The 16,662-nt window shown below is 39.1% G+C and overlaps 1 protein-coding gene across 4 annotated transcripts in view; it reads left to right on the top strand.

Annotated features, from left to right (window-relative positions):
• Positions 1-16,662, top strand: part of EIF5B (eukaryotic translation initiation factor 5B) — a 74,037-nt gene that overhangs the window by 38,384 nt on the left and 18,991 nt on the right. For all 4 annotated transcript variants that reach the window (XM_070571982.1, XM_070571981.1, XM_070571980.1 and 1 more), the window contains exons 11-12: positions 16,203-16,310; positions 16,493-16,603. In XM_070571982.1, coding sequence (XP_070428083.1) covers positions 16,203-16,310; positions 16,493-16,603 — 219 coding nt within the window. The remainder of the gene's footprint in view (positions 1-16,202; positions 16,311-16,492; positions 16,604-16,662) is intronic.

Raw genomic sequence — 16,662 nt, 5'->3', positions numbered from 1 at the left:
TACTTCAAGAGAAAGTTTTCTTTAGTTATATCAGCTTAGTATAAATAATACACTAAAAACTTAGTTTGCTTGAGAATGCAAAACTATTTTAAAGCTAAAAACTATTTTAAACTTTAAAAATATTTCAGCTTTCCTTCATCTTTTCATGTATAATTCTAATTTTTTAATTTTTTGTTTTAATAACCTCAATATCAGTGTTTGCCTTTTCCTTCTGTAAAGTCTGGATAGGGATAAATTTTCTGAATTTCTAAAGGACTGGAAAGATCTATTGTGATAAATTGGGATTTCTCAACCTTGGCACTACTGACATTTTTGGCCAGATAATCCTTTGTTGTGGGGGACTGTCCTCTTCATTTTAGGATGTTGAGCAACATCCTTGCCCTCCACCCACTAAATACCGGTAACTTTCCCCTCCTTTCTCTTGGTTGTAACTGTTTCTTCCCACAGCACCTACTCAAGCCAGCTCCCTTGCTCTGTACTCATATGTGAGAGACAGTTTGTACTGTGTGTGATGATTTACAAACAAAAGGGGTATAAAGCAGAAAGTAAAAGTTCCCCTATTATCTCACTTCCCAGACTTGATGTGTCTGTGAGCTTCAAGTTTTTAAAGATGTTTAATTAAAAATAAGGTAATAAATTTTGTTGATGGGTGTTTTTTTCACATAGCAATATGCTATGGACCTCTTAGCTCAACAAGTTTTTGAGCAGCTTTGTTGAAATATGATTTACATACCATAAAATTGATCTAAGCGTACAATTCACTGACTTTTTAAAATTTACAGAGTTATGCCACTATCACAGCAGTTCAACTTTAGAATATTTTCATCACCCTCAGAAAGATTACTTGTGCTAATTTGCAGTTGTTCTCCATTCTTAGCAGCAGGCAACTAATCTACTTTCTGCCTCTATAGAGTTGTCTTCTCTGGAAACTTCATATAAATTCAATCTTATAGTGTGTGGTCTTTGTATCTGGCTTATTTCACTTACCCTGTTCATCTATGTGGTAGCTGTATCAGTACTTTGTTCCTTTTTATTGCCAAATAGTGTTTTGTTGTATAAATATACCATATTTTATTATTATTCATTCACCAGGTAAAGATGTTTGAGTTGTTTTTACTATTTGGCAATTATGAATAGTACTGTTATAAACATTCTCTTATGAGTCTTTGCGTGTAAATGTGTTTTCATTTCTTTTGCATATACTTTTAGGAGTGAAGTTGCTGGATTGTATGGTAAATTTGTGTTTAAATTTTTCAGAAACTGCTAAACTATTTTCCAAAGTGACTGCACAATTGTAGATTCCCACCAGTTGAGGATTCTCGTATCCCTACATTCTCACTGATACTTGTTGTCTGTCTTTTCAATTACAGCCATTCTAGTGTATGTGAAGTAGTATATCTTATTGTGGTTTTAGTTTGCATCTCCATGATGCTGAGCATTTCTTCATGTACTTGTTGGCCATTTGGTATCTTCATTGGTGAAACATCTCTTCACATCTTTGTCCATTTTTAAGTTTTGTAATTTGTCTTATTACAATTGAGCTATAAGAGTTCATTTTTTTAATAGTTTCTTTTGATGCGAATAAATTTTTACTTTTGATAACATCCAGTTTATCGAATTTTTCTTTTCTAGAGCATGCCTCTGGTGTTGTATTGAAGAAATCTTTGCCTACCCCAAGATCATGAATATTTTGTCCTGTTTTCTTCTAAAATCTTTATACCTTTAGTTCCTTCTACCTTTAGCTCTATGATCTATTTTGAGATAGGTTTTATGTATCATGTGAGATGAGGGACTGAACTCATTTTTTGTGAGTTTATCCAGCATCATTTTTTTTTTTTTTTTTTTTTCACTTCTTGGTTTTTTTTTTTTAAGTCTGACTTCCTAGGGCTTATTCCTGAGTCTGCTTATCTTACTGGTCAGCCAAATGATTTGTCACTAGTTGTGCTTAAAGATCTTGAATCACTAAGGCTTTCACTGTTTTCCAATGGATCTGGCAGTTTACTTAGTCCTCTTTGGTTTTTACATAATGCATTCACAGGGCCTCTCTTCAGCCAGGAATAAGGAACTCACTGAGGACCTCTCTGGTCTCTTTTGACAGCTTTCCGCAGGAAAGCCTTCTAGACCACCAGAGATAAGTAGGATCTTATCAGTGACTACTTTGGCTGTCTTCTTCCACAGACCTCCCTGTTAAGTTTTTGACTGATCTTCCAGGTTATCTCTTGACCCACCAGTATTGAGAACTTAGTCTAGTTATGACTTCAGCTTTATGTCTTTGTTTGCCCTTGAAGTCACTACTGTTTTTGATAGTGCTCTGAGGTGTGAAATCCCAGCCTCCTTTCTCGTACCACTTTTGCCCCATAGAGCTGTGGGAGTGAGGGGAGTGTGACGGAGCAACTCCAGTCTAAAATTCCACAGGCTTCCCTTCTTTTATTGACAGTCAGTTGATTTTCTTGATTTAAATGTTTTTCAATTTGATATATGCCTTTGGTCAATTTCTGGAGTCTTAAAGGGGTTCTTTTGTTCTGACTGTTTTGTTCAGGTTCATGTTTCCTTTTTGTGGAGAGGATTTGCTGAACTCCTCATTCCATCATTCAAGAAGTCCTACCTTGATATCTTTAACAGATACATGTGGTATTCCATTTTATAGAAGGATCCTAGTTTAACTTGGTATTAGTCTGCTGGGCTGCCATGACAAAATACCACAGACTGGGTGGCTTAGGCGACAGAAATTTATTTTCTGACAGTTCTTGAGGCTAGAAGTTCAAGATTGAAGAGCCAGCAGAGTTGTTTTCTGGTGAGGGCTCTCTTCCTGGCTTGCAGACGACTGCCCTCTCACTGAGTCCTCACATGGCCTTTCCCCAGTGCATGCTCAGAGATTTTTCATTTCTCCTGCTCTTATAAGAATACCAGTCCTGTTGGATTAGGGCCCTACCCTTATGACCTCATTTAACTTTCATTACCTCCTTACAGGCCCTTTCTCCAAGTAGTACGAATTTGGGAGAGATACAGTTCAGTTCATAACAAACTTCATGGTTCCCAAACCTTGCTACATACTATAATTTTCTGAAATTCACCTCAGACTTCCTGAGTAAGAACCTCCAGTGTGGATAGGGGTCTCTACCTACATGATTCTATGCATCCAGATAGTTATCAGCCCTGGGGTTTAGGAAGCACTCATTAAGAGATCCCCTGCTAAAGAAGATTAAGTGGTTACTAATTTTTACTATTTTAAACACTACTGCAGTGAATACACAGTGTTGTACACAAGTATCCTTGTGTCATTGCCTCATGACAGATATTTAGAGGTAGAATTTCTGAGTTAAAGTCTATACTACATTGCCCTCCAAATTTAACACTTCCATTTTCAGCCACATCCAATCCTAACTAAGGTCCTGATATTCACATTTGAGTTGTACATACTGTGAAGCTGTTGTGTACTACTTTCTGCTAGTAAATAACTTGCATGTCACTTTTGACCTTCCAAAATGTTTTTTCATTCCACTTTCTACAGAAAGATCCACTGTCTAGTGGTAGAAATGAAAGTAAAGACTTCTTACAGACATGGTTTTTAAATGGAAAATAGTTTTGTAAATGGTGTCACTTCAGAGTTTTGATGAAAGTCTTACCTCTTTCGAATGCCAACTTTACTATACTTGAAAGGCTCTCATTCCAAAGAACTGCTGGCATAGGTTTTTTTTGGTTCTCAGAAAGCTACAGTATTTAGGTAAATGCTACAGAGAAACACATTTTGATTCAAGGCTAAGCTTTCTTGCACTTAGTGGTATCTTAAGAAGGTAAAAAATATCGTTGGACATCTTAGCCTGAGGCTTAAATAGCCCTCTCCTAATTAAAAGGTTTTGTACACGGGATAAAGTGTTGAAATAAAATGCTTTAATGTTTTTGACAATTCTTAAGTTTTAGTGTTTTTGTTTTTGTTTTTTTGCTTGTACCACTCTATTTTTGTTGAGGTTATAATATTTTATAACATTGCAATATTTCACTTATACGTTATTCAGAGTCTCTTTGAATTGTTGATTTCAAGTTCTTTCGATAAAAACCCAGTAGTGGGACAGCTGGGTCATATGATATTTCTATTTTTAATATCTTGAGAAATCTCCATACTGTTTTCCATAGTGGCTGCTCCAGTGTGCATTCCCACCAGCAGTGTATGAGGAGTCCCTTTTCTCTACACCCTCTCCAGCATTTGTTATTTTTTGTCTTGGTGATGATACCATTCTAACGGGTGTAAGGTGATATCTTAGTGTAGTTTTGACTTGCATTTCCCTAATGATTAGTGATGTTAAAGATCTTTTCGTCTGCCTGTTCGCCATCTGTATATCTTCCTTAGGAAAATGTCTATTCATTTCCTCTGCCCATTTTTGGATCCAATTGTTTGTTTTTTGTTGTTCAGTTCTGTGAGTTCTTTATATATTTTGGAGATTAACCCATTGTTGGATGTATGCTTTGTAAATATTGTCTCCCAGTTGGTGGGTTGTCTTTTCCTTTTCTTCCTGGTTTCCTTTGCCTTGCAGAAGCTCTTTAGTCTGATGCAGTGCCACTTGTTTATTTTTTCTTTTGTTTCCTTTGTCCAGGTAGACATGGTATTCTGAAAGATCCTTCTAAGGCCCACGTCAAAGAGTGTACTGCCTATATTTTCTTCTGGGAGTTTTATGGTTTCAGGTCTTACCTTCAAGTCTTTGATCCATTTTGAGTTAATTTTTGTGTATGGCAAAAGATAATGGTCTGCTTTCATTCTTTTGCATGTGGCTGTCCAGTTTTCCCAACACTGTTAATTGAAGAGACTTTCCTTTCTCCATTGTATGTTCTTAGCTCCTTTATCAAAGATTAGCTGTCCGTAGATGTTCGGTTTTATTTCCTGGGGTTTCAGTTCTGTTCCTTTGATCTCTGTGTCTGTTTTTGTACAGCACCATACTGTTTTGATTACTATATCTTTGTAGTCTGTTTTGAAGTCAGGGATTCTGATGCCTCCAGCTTTGTTCTTTTTTTTTCAGGATTGCTTTAGCTATTCAGGGGTCTTTTGTTGCCCCATATGAATTTTAGGATTCCTCGTTCTAGTCCTGTGAAGAATGTCACTGGGATTCTGATAGGGATTGCCTTGAATCTGTAGATTGGTTTAGGTAGTAAAGACATTTTAACTGTATTTATTCTTCCAATCCATGTGCATAGAATATCTTTCCATTTCTTTATGTCATCATCAATTTCTTTCAATAATGTCTTATGGTTTTCATTGTATAGGTCTTTCACCTCCTTGGTTAAATTTGTTCCTAGATATTTTATGCTTTTTGTTGTGATTGTAAATGGGATTGTATTCCTGAGTTATCTTTCTGTTAGTTCATTATTAGAGTATAGAAATGTAACTGATTTTTGTAAGTTGATTTTGTACCCTGTGACTTTGCTGTAGCTGTTTGATTATTTGTAATAGTTTTCCGATGGATTCTTTAGAGTTTTCTGTGTGTAAAGTCATGTCATCTGAAAACAGAGTTTCACTTCTTCGTAGCCCATTTGGACTCCCTTTTCTTTCTTTTTCTTGCCTGATTTCTCTGGCCAAAACCTCCAGTTGAATAAGAGTGGCAAAAGTAGGCACCCTTGTCTTGTTCCTGTTCTCAGAGGGATGGCTTTCAGTTTTTCTGCATTTACTATGATGTTGGCTGTGGATTTGTCATATACAGCCTTTTATATTGAGGTACTTTCCTTCTATACACATTTCATTGAAAGTTTTTATCATAAAGGATATTGGATCTTGTAAAATGCTTTCTCTGTATCTATGGAAATGATCGTGTGATTCTTTTTTTTTTTTTATTAAGATTATGATAGATTACAGCCTTGTGAGATTTCAGTTGTACATTATTGTTAGTCTTGTGGGTACACCACTTCCCCTTTGTGCCCTCCCCCCACCCCCCTTTCCCCTGGTGACCTCTGATCAGTTCTCCTTGTCTATATGTTATCTTCCACCTATGTGTGGGGTCATATATAGTTCGTCTTTCTCTGTCAGGCTTATTTCGCTTAGCATAATACCCTCGAGGTCCATCCATGTTGCTGCAAATGGACCAATTTTGTCCTTTTTTATGGCTGAGTAGTATTCCATTATGTATATATACCATATCTTCTTTATCCAGTCATCAATTTCTGGGCATTTAGGTTGGTTCCAAGTCTTGGCTATTGTAAATAATGCTGCGATGAACATAGGGGTGCAAAGGACTCTTGGGATTTCTGATTTCAGGTTCTTAGGATAGATACCCAGTAGTGGGATGGCTGCGTCATAAGGTATTTCTATTTTTAACTTTTTGAGAAATCTCCATACTGTTTTCCATAGTGGCTATACTAGTTTGCATTCCCACCAACAGTGTATGAGGGTTCCTTTTTCTCCACAACCTCTCCAACATTTGTCGCTCTTGGTTTTGGATGTTTTTGCCAATCTAACGGGTGTAATGTGATATCTTAGTGTAGTTTTGATTTGCATTTCCCTGATGATTAGCGATGATGAACATCTTTTCATGTGTCTATTGGCCATACTTATATCTTCTTTGGAGAAATGTCTGTTCATGTCCTCTGCCCATTTTTTGATCGGGTTGTTTGTTTTTTTGTTGTTAAGCCGTGTGAGTTCTTTGTATATTATGGAGATTAACCCTTTGTCGGATAAGTGGCTTGTAAATATTTTTTCCCAATTAGTGGGCTGTTTTTTTGTTTCAATCCTGTTTTCCCTTGCCTTGAAGAAGCTCTTTAGTCTGATGAAATCCCATTTGTTTATTTTTTCTATTGTTTCCCTCAACTGAGGAGTTATAGTGTCCGAAAAGATTCTTTTGAAGCTGATGTCAAAGAGTGTACTGCCTATATTTTCTTCTAGAAGACTTATTGTTTCAGGCCTAATCTTAAGGTCTTTGGTCCATTTTGAGTTTATTTTGGTGTGTGGTAAAAAAGAATGGTCACTATTCAATCTTTTGCATGTGGCTGTCCAGTTTTCCCAGCACAATTTGTTGAAGAGAATTTCTTTTATCCAATGTAGGCCCTCCGCTCCGCTGTCAAAAATTAGCTGTCCATAGATGTGTGGTTTTATCTCTGGGCTTTCAATTCTGTTCCATTGATCTGTGGACCTGCTTTTGTACCAGTACCATGCTGTCTTGATCACTGTAGCTTTGTAGTATGTTTTGAAATCGGGGATTGTGATTCCTCCGGCTTTGTTTTTCTTACTCAGGATTGCTTTAGCAATTCGCGGTCTTTTGTTACCCCATATGAATTTTAGGATTCTTTGTTCAATTTCTGAAAAGAATGCCCTTGGGATTCTGATTTGGATAGCGTTGAATCTGTAGATTGCTTTAGGTAGTATGGACATTTTAACTATGTTTATTCTTCCAATCCATGTGCATGGAATGTCTTTCCATCTCTTTATGTCGTGGTCAATTTCTTTCAAGAAAGTCTTGTAGTTTTCATTGTATAAATCCTTCACTTCCTTGGTTAAATTTATCCCAAGGTATTTTATTCTTTTCGTTGCAATTGTGAATGGGATTGAGTTCTTGAGTTCTTTTTCTGTTAGTTCATTGTTAGTGTATAGAAATGCTACTGATTTATGTATGTTGATTTTATACCCTGCTACTTTGCTGTAGTTGTTGATTGTTTCTAATAGTTTTTCTGTGGATTCTTTGGGGTTTTCTATATATAAGATCATGTCGTCTGCAAACAGCGAGAGTTTTACTTCTTCATTACCTATTTGGATTCCTTTTATTTCTTTTTCCTGCCGAATTGCTCTGGCCAACACCTCCAGTACTATGTTGAATAGGAGTGGTGAAAGTGGGCACCGTTGTCTTGTTCCTGTCCTCAGAGGGATGGCTTTCAGTTTTTGTCCATTGAGTATGATGTTGGCTGTGGGTTTGTCATATATGGCCTTTATTATGTTGAGGTACTTTCCTTCTATACCCATCTTATTGAGGGTTTTTATCATAAATGGGTGTTGGATCTTGTCGAATGCTTTCTCTGCATCTATTGAGATGATCATGTGGTTTTTGTTTTGCATTTTGTTAATGTAGTGTATCACGTTGAGTGACTTGCAGATGTTGAACCATCCATGTGTCCCTGGTATAAATCCCACTTGATCATGGTGTATAATCTTTTTGATGTATTGCTGTATTCGGTTTGCCAGAATTTTGTTGAGGATTTTTGCATCTGTGTTCATCAGTGATATCGGTCTGTAGTTCTCCTTCTTTGTGTTGTGCTTGCCAGGTTTGGGGATCAGAGTGATGTTGGCTTCATGGAATGTGTTCGGGAGTACTCCATCTTCCTCAATTTTCTGGAATAGTTTGAGAAGGAGAGGTATTAAATCTTCTTTGAATGTTTGGTAGAATTCTCCAGAGAAGCCGTCTGGTCCTGGACTCTTGTTTTTGGGGAGGTTTTTGATTACTGTTTCTATTTCTTTGCTTGTGATTGGCCTATTCAGATTCTCCATTTCTTCTAGGTTGTTCAATTTGTTGGCATATAGTTTTTCATAGTATTCTCTTATGATCCCTTGTATTTCATTGGTATCTGTTGTGATTTCTCCTCTCTCATTCCTAATTTTATTTATTTGAGATTTCTCTCTTCTTTTCTTGGTGAGTCTGGCTAAGGGTTTGTCGATTTTGTTAATTTTTTCGAAGAACCAACTCTTTGTTTCATTGATCCTTTCTACTCTCTTTTGTTTCAATATCATTTATTTCTGCTCTTATTTTTATTATTTCCCTCCTTCTGCTGACTCTGGGCTTTGTTTGTTCTTCTTTTTCTAATTCTGTTAGGTGTCGTTTGAGGTTGCTTATGTGAGCTTTTTCTTGTTTAGTGAGGTGAGCCTGTATTGCAATGAATTTCCCTCTTAGGACTGCTTTTGCTGCATCCCAAATGATTTGGTATGTCGTGTTCTCATTTTCATTTGTCTCCAGATACTGCTTGATTTCTTCTTTAATTTCTTCAATAATCCATTGTTTGTTCAGAAGTGTCTTGTTTAGTCTCCACATTTTTGCACCTTTCTCTGCTTTATTCTTGTAGTTGATTTCTAGTTTCATAGCATTATGATCAGAAAAGATGCTTGATATTATTTCAACTCTCTTGTATTTATTGATGCTTGCTTTATTTCCAAAAATATGGTCTATCCTTGAGAATGTTCCATGCACACTTGAGAAGAATGTGTAACCTGCTGCTTTTGGATGAAGTGTTCTATATATATCTATTAAGTCTATCTGGTCTAATTTTTCATTTAATTCTATAATTTCCTTGTTGATTTTCTGTCTGGATGTTCTATCCATTGGTGTTAATGGGGTGTTCAGGTCCCCTACTATTACTGTATTGTTGTTGATGTCTTCTTTTAGTTCTGTTAAGAGTTGCTTTACATATTTTGGTGCTCCTGTGTTGGGTGCGTATATATTTATAAGTGTTATGTCTTCTTGGTGGAGAGTCCCTTTTATCATTATATACTGTCCCTCTTTGTCTTTCTTTATCTGTTTTGCTTTGAAGTCTACTTTGTCTGATATTAGTATAGCAACACCTGCTTTCTTTTGTTCATTATTAGCTTGAAGTATTGTTCTCCATCCCTTCACTCTGAGTCTGTGTTTGTCTTTGGGGCTGAGGTGTGTTTCCTGGAGTCAGCATATTGTTGGGTCTTGTTCTTTGATCCATCCTGCCACTCTGTGTCTTTTGATTGGGGAGTTCAGACCATTTACATTTATGGTGATTATTGAGATGTGGGGGCCTACCGCTGCCATTTCATGTCTTGCTTTCCGGTTTTCTTCAATTTCCTTTGTTTCTCGTCCCATGGTTTAATCTGTTCTGATGGAGAGCTGCTACTCTCTGTTGTTGTCCTTCTACTTATCTCCTCTGCTCTTGGTTTTGTAACCCCTTCCATTTTTTTGATTTTTCAGGAATGAGGGTTTTCCTGAGCATTTCCTGAAGAGGAGGTTTTGTGGCAATGAACTCCCTTAATTTTTGTTTATCTGGGAAAATTTTTATTTCTCCATCGTATTTGAAGGATATTTTCGCTGGGTAGAGAATTCTTGGCTGTAGGTTTTTGTCCTTCAGATTTTTGAATATATCATTCCACTCTCTTCTGGCCTGTAAAGTTTCTGCTGAGAAATCTACTGACAGCCTGATGGGGGTTCCTTTGTAGGTTAATTTCTTCTGCCTGGCTGCCCTTAGTATTTTCTCCTTGTCGCTGACTTTTGCTAGCTTCTCTACTATATGACGTGGGGTTGGTCTTCTTGCATTGATAAAGTTTGGAGATCTGTTGGCTTCTGACACACGAAGTTCCATCTCTCTCACCAGGTTTGGGAAGTTCTCAGCCATTATTTCTTTGAATAGGCTTTCTGCCCCCTTCTCCCTCTCTTCTCCCTCAGGTATACCTATAATCCTTACGTTGCATCTCCTAATTGCGTCCGATAATTCTCGGAGAGTTTCTTCATTTCTTTTTAGTCTTACTTCTCTCTCCTCCTCTGCTTGCAGCATTTCTGTATTCGTATCTTCCAAATAGCTAATTCTTTCCTCCATATTGTCAGCCCTACTGTTCAGTGCATCTAGATTTTTCTTAATCTCCTCTACTGTGTTCTTCATTTCCAGTATTTCTGTTTGGTTCTTCTTTATAGTATCAAACTCTTTTGTGACATAGCTCCTGAACTCATTGAGTTGTCTATCTGAATTCTCTTTTAACTCATTGAGTTTTTTAATGATAGCTGTTTTGAAGTCGTCGTCATTTAGGTTACATATTTCACTTTCTTTGGGATTGTTTTCTGTGTATTTGTTATTTTCCTTCTGTTCTGGAGATTTAATATATTTTTTCATATTGCTTGATGTTGTAGATTTGTGTCTCCACATAGAGATAGAGTTTAGTTACTCCTTCCACTTGTTTCTACTGGTGTGATGGGGGAAGCAGCTGTTTATACTGCACTATCCAGGAAGCCTATCAGCTGTTGCTACCTGGGCCTGGGCCCCTCCTCATAGTCACAGTGGTCCTGTGGGTTCCCTCTTCAGCTGTGGGGGCCGTCACGGGGGGGCTTCAGGCTGCTGGTGCCTACTGTTGCAGACAGCCTAGACGTGCTCCCTCCTTGGGGTCTGCCGTGGTGTTATGGGCTTTTCCAGTGGCTAGGGGCAGGGTCACTTATATTTGCAGCTCCGTCACTGTCGGCACCCACAAAATCTCACTTGTTCACTATGGGTCACAGCAGAGCTATTGGCATCTTCTGCAGTCTGTGGTTAGCTCACCTGGCTATGCTACTTTTGTCCCGAGGTCTTCTAGCCTTGTGGCTGCCGGATGGGTGCTCTCTTTCACTGAGCAGCAGAGGCTTTCACTGTGCAGAGGCTTTCACTGAGGCTGTTGTGAGACTGAAGGGTTTCCCCCTAGGCTACGGAGCCTGGTTGCTGGAGCTCCACCCAGACTCAGTCCTCTCCTCCAGGATCTTGGGGAGCCCTTTGCCCTGTCTGGGGGATAGCTGGAGACCTTGATTTCAGTGGCAGCTGGCCGGCTGCTGCCCTGCCTGGTATTTTCCTCTCTGGGACCCTCTCTATGTTGTGGATGCTGGGAGGGGCCTCTCCGCTAATGGCATGTAGGGGCTTTGTCTGCTGCCAGGGCGGAACTCTGAAGTATCCCCCCCAGTCCACAGAGCCAGTCGCTGGAGGACCACCAAGCCCCAGTCCTCTCCCAGGATATCTCCGGCCGTCCCGAGCCCCTCCCGGCAGTCAGTGGGGCAGGCAGCGGCAGCTGGCAGGCCGCCGCGCTGTTTGGGATTCTCTTCAGGACCTTCCCAGCGTTGTGGATGCTGGGAGGGGCCTCTCCACTAATGGCAGACAGAGACTTTTGTCTGCTGCCTGGGCTGCGCTCCGGAGCTTCCCCCCGGGGCCTAGGAGCCGGCTGCTGGAGCTCCACCCAGCCCCAGTCCTCTCCGAGGGGATCTCTGGCTATCCCGTGCCCTGTCCAGCAGACAGTGGGGTGGGCAGCGGCAGTCGGCGGGCTGCCGCGCCGCTTGGGATTCTCTCCGGGACCCTCCGGTTGCTGTGGACGCCAGGCAGGGCCTCCCTGCCAATGGCGGGCGGAGGCTCTACTTGCGGACTCAGGTGTGCAACTCTGAAGCCTCCCTCTGCGTTTAGGTGGAATTGCGGGGGGGCTTAGGTGGGGCTCTGGTCGCCTGTTTCCACCGTCGCTCCTCTGGTGTGCACTCCCTCCTGCCCTAGGTGTGTGCCAATGCTCCAGGGGTGTCTGCTGGAAGAAAGCTGCTTGCAGGTACTAGGCTGCTCAGTCGGGGTCGGAGAATTTTTCCTGTCTCCACCTCCTCCTGGAGGGAAGTCCGACCGCCTTCCGATGTATAGCTGCGTGGGTCTCTCAGGTGTCCCGAGATGCTGTATGGATATCCTTTGTTGAGCGATGAATGTCCAATTTCTTGTAGATTCGAAGGGGAAGAGACAAAGAGGACTACTCACGTCGCCATCTTGGATCCTTGTTCTAGACCACATCTATCGATCATGTGATTCTTATTCCTCATTTTGTTAATGTGGTTTATCCCATTGATTAATTTGCAGATGTTGAACCATCCCTGCATCCCTGGTATGAATCCCACTTGATCATTGGTTTATGATCTTTTTAATGTCTTGCTGTATTCATTTTGCCAATACTTTGTTGAGGATTTTTGCATCTATGCTCCTCAGTGATACTGGCCTGTAATTTTTCTTTTTTGTTGTCCTTGTCTGGCTTTGGAATCAGGGTGATGTTGCCCTCGTAGAATGTGTTAGGAAGTGTTCCCTCTTCCTCAGGTTTTTTGGAATAGTTTGAGAGGGATAGGTATTAAATCATCTTTGAATGTTTGATAGAATTCTCCAGAGAAACCATCTGGTCCTGTACTTTTGTTTTCTAGGAGGTTATTGATTGCTGTTTCAATATCTCTACTTGTGATTGGTCTATTCAGGTTCTCTGTTTCTTCTTGATTCAGTTTTGGGAGGTTGTAAGACTCTAAGAATTTATTCATTTCTTCTCGATTGTCCAATTTGTTGGCTTAGTATTCTCTTATAATCCTTTGAATTTCTGGAGTATCCATTATAATTTCTCCTCTTTCATTTCTAATTTTATTTATTTGAGCCTTCTCTCTTTTTTTCTTCATGAGGCTGACTAAAGCTTTGTCAATTTTGTTTATCTTCTCAAAGAACCAGGTCTTAGTCATTGATCTTTTATTCTGTTTTTGGGGGTATTTTTGGTGTCAATTTCATTTATTTCTGGTCTGACTTTTATTATTTCCCTCCTTCTGCTGATTTTGGGTTTTGTTCTTTTTCTAATTCTGTTAGATACAGTTCAAGATTGCTTCCGATTTTTCTTCTTTGTTAAGGTGGAGCTGTATTGCTAAGAATTTCCCTCTTAAGACCACTTTTGCTCCATCCCGTGTGAGTTAGTATGATGTATTTTCACTCTCATGTGTCTCCAGATATTTTTTTATTTCTTCAGTGATCCATTGCTTGTTCAGTAGCATGTTGTTTAGTTTCCACATGATTGTCACTTTCCCAGCTTTTTTCTTGTAGTTGATTTCTAATTTCATAACATTATGGTTAGAAAAGGTGCTTGATATGATTTCAGTCTTCTTAAATTTATTGAAACTTGCCTTGTTTCTTAACAGATGGTTTATCCTTGAGAATGTTCCATGTGCACATGAGACGAATGTGTATTCTGCTGTTTCTGAATGGAGTGTTATATATATATCTATTAAGTCCATCTGGTGCAGTTTTTTGTTTAAATCCACTATTTCCTTGTTGACTTTCTGTCTGTATGATCTATGCATTGATATAAGTGGGGTGTTAAGTTCCCCTACTATTATTTTGTTGTTATTGATATCTCCTTTTAGGTTTATTAATAGTTGCTTTATGTACTTTGGTGCTTCTATTTTAGGCACATAAATATACGTGTTATGTCTTCTTGGTGGAGTGTCCCTTTTATCATTATCTACTGCTCCTCTTCATTTCTCATTACCTGTTTTGTCTTGAAATCTACTTTGTCTGATATAAGTATGGCAACACCTGCTTTCTTTTGTTTGCTATTCATTTGGAGTATGCCTTTGCTCTGAGCCTGTGTTTGTCCTTAGAACTCAGATATGTTTCCTAGAGGTAGCATATTGTTGGGTCTTGTTTTTTAATCCATCCCACCACACTGTGTCTTTTGATTGGAGAATTCAATCCGTTTACATTTAGAGTGATTATTGATATATGAGGGATTAATGCTGCCCTTTTATCGCTCATTTTCCCGTTCTTTTGCCTTTCCCTTAGTTTTTGTCCCATGTATTTCAGTCCTCCAATTCAGTTTGGTAGCTCTCCATGATAGTTTTCTTAGTGTTTTCTTTATTTCTCATTTGTGTCTCTGTTCTGATTTCTCGTCTAGTGGTTACCATGAGGCTTGTATAAAAAGTCTCATAGCTATGATACTCCATTTTCTGATAGCCTCTTATTTCCTTAGCCTAAGCCAGTTCTATCCCTTTCCTCTTCCCCTTCTAAGTTGTTATTGTCACAACTTATTCTATCTTGTATTGTGAGTTTCTGGTTAAAATGACGAGATTACATTTATTTTTGATGTTTTCCTTCCCTTTATCTTTAATGTTATAATTCAGTGTTTGCTAACCTGTTCTGATAGCTGCAATTTTCTGATTTTGTCTGCCTGTTTATCTCCTTGCTAGAGGCTCCATTCTCCTTCTCTTCTCACTCTGGAATACCTATAATCCTTATGCCCCATTTCCTAATTGAGTCAGATATTTCTTGGAGAATTTCTTCATTTCTCTTTAGTCTTAGTTTTCTCTCCTCCTCCATCTGATGGATTTCTATATTTCTGTCCTCTAAGGTGCAACTTCTGTCCTCCATAGTATCAGCTCTGTTATGCAGGGATTCCAGATTTTTCTTTATCTCAGCCCTTGTGGATTTCATCACCAACATTTCTGATTGGTTTTTCTTTATAGTTTCAATCTGTTTTGCAAAGAAGTTCCTGATTTCATTGAACTGTCTATCTGTATTTTCTTGTAACTTATTGAGTCTTTATGATAGTTATTTTGAATCCTCTGTCATTTTGATTATAAATTTCTGGGCCTTCAGGATTGAATCTGTGTGCCTGTCATTTTCCTTCTAGACTATTAAAATATTTTCTCATATTGTTTGATGGCTTGGATTTGTGCCTCTGCATAGTGATAGTATTTGATAGTATTTGATTGCAGCTTCCACCTGCCACCACTGGGTGGGGGTCAAGAGCTGTGTATTCCCAGCCCAACACAATCCCCGTGGACTCGCTCACAGCTGCTGCTTTTCATTCGTATGTGTGGACACACTGATGGACCAGCTGAGCTGGAACATCAGGCGGGAGGAGGGACACTTTCTTTGTCCTGCACAGTCCCAGGAGCTCCTTGCTCTGCCCTCACTATCTGCTCTCCTGGGATGCTGGCTTGACGAAGACACCCCCGCAGTAGCTTAGCCACCTCTGTGGGGCTTTCCCTCAGGCTGTTAGGGAATTTGCAGAGCAAAGGTGTTCCCGTGGAGGACCACCTCTACCCCTCTCTCTTCTTAGAGCCACACGCAGTCCCAGGATTGCTGCCTTTCAGGAGGGAGAGGAGATTCCCTTACCTCCTGCCACTTCCTCTGGGGATCAAGCACCTCCACCTTCAGATGTATGGCTGCGTGGGTCTCTCAGGTGTCTTTTGTGTTGTGTGAATGTCCTCTGTTGGTGTATGAATGTCCTTTTTCTTGTAGCTTAGGGGAGAGAGTCTAAGGGAAGCACTCACTCTGCCATGATGCTGACGTCATTCTTAATGAAATTTTTTGAATGCAAGAGTATACTTCTTTTTATATAAACCCCCTCATAAGTTAGAGGTTGTACTATATAGGAAGTATGTCAGAAAGCTCAATTGCTTTTCTGTTCATTATATTCCATTAAATTAGCCATGTGCAAAAGTGTTCAGAAAGTTGGAGCCAACACTTTACACCATTCTTGTTCATATTTAACACTGCTGCTCTGAAATGTGTTCCAAACAGGTTTCTCCTTGTGTAAAGGTGCTGTAATGGGAATTAGATTGTAAATTTTACATTGTAAAGTGCAATTACATGTAGTTAAATCAACAAAGAACTTGGATGAAGGTTGTGGCATTCTCTTGCAAAGACAAAGCAATTTAAAGGAAGATAATGATAGTAGAAAATGTTTAATTTTGTGATTTTTCTTTCATTCCTAGAAACGGCGACTTGAGCATAGTAAAAATGTAAATACAGAAAAGCTGAGAGCCCCTATTATCTGTGTACTCGGACATGTGGACACAGGGAAGACAAAAATTCTAGATAAAGTAAGAAAACAATGTTATGCATTGATATAACTTTTTAAATAAATGGATGGTACTTTATAAAAGGCTAATAGAAACTAAAGCATGTATAGGCAATTCTATTTACCATAAATAAGTTGCTACTTAATGCTTTTGGTTGATTTTGCATTTTGGAAAATGAGTCTGAATCTGCTATCTTCTCCCAGCTCCGTCACACACATGTACAAGATGGTGAAGCAGGTGGTATCACTCAGCAAATTGGGGCCACCAATGTTCCCCTTGAAGCTATTAATGAACAGACTAAGATGATTAAAAATGTAAGTACACTGTATTTCATGTGTTTAATTGTTAACAACAATTAGAGTAAACTATTTCA

Source organism: Equus przewalskii, chromosome 14 (genome assembly GCF_037783145.1).
Source record: "Equus przewalskii isolate Varuska chromosome 14, EquPr2, whole genome shotgun sequence".
In the NCBI taxonomy this organism is placed as follows: domain Eukaryota; kingdom Metazoa; phylum Chordata; class Mammalia; order Perissodactyla; family Equidae; genus Equus; species Equus przewalskii.
Note: the sequence above shows the minus strand (reverse complement) of the source record. Positions and strands in the feature narration are given on the sequence as shown.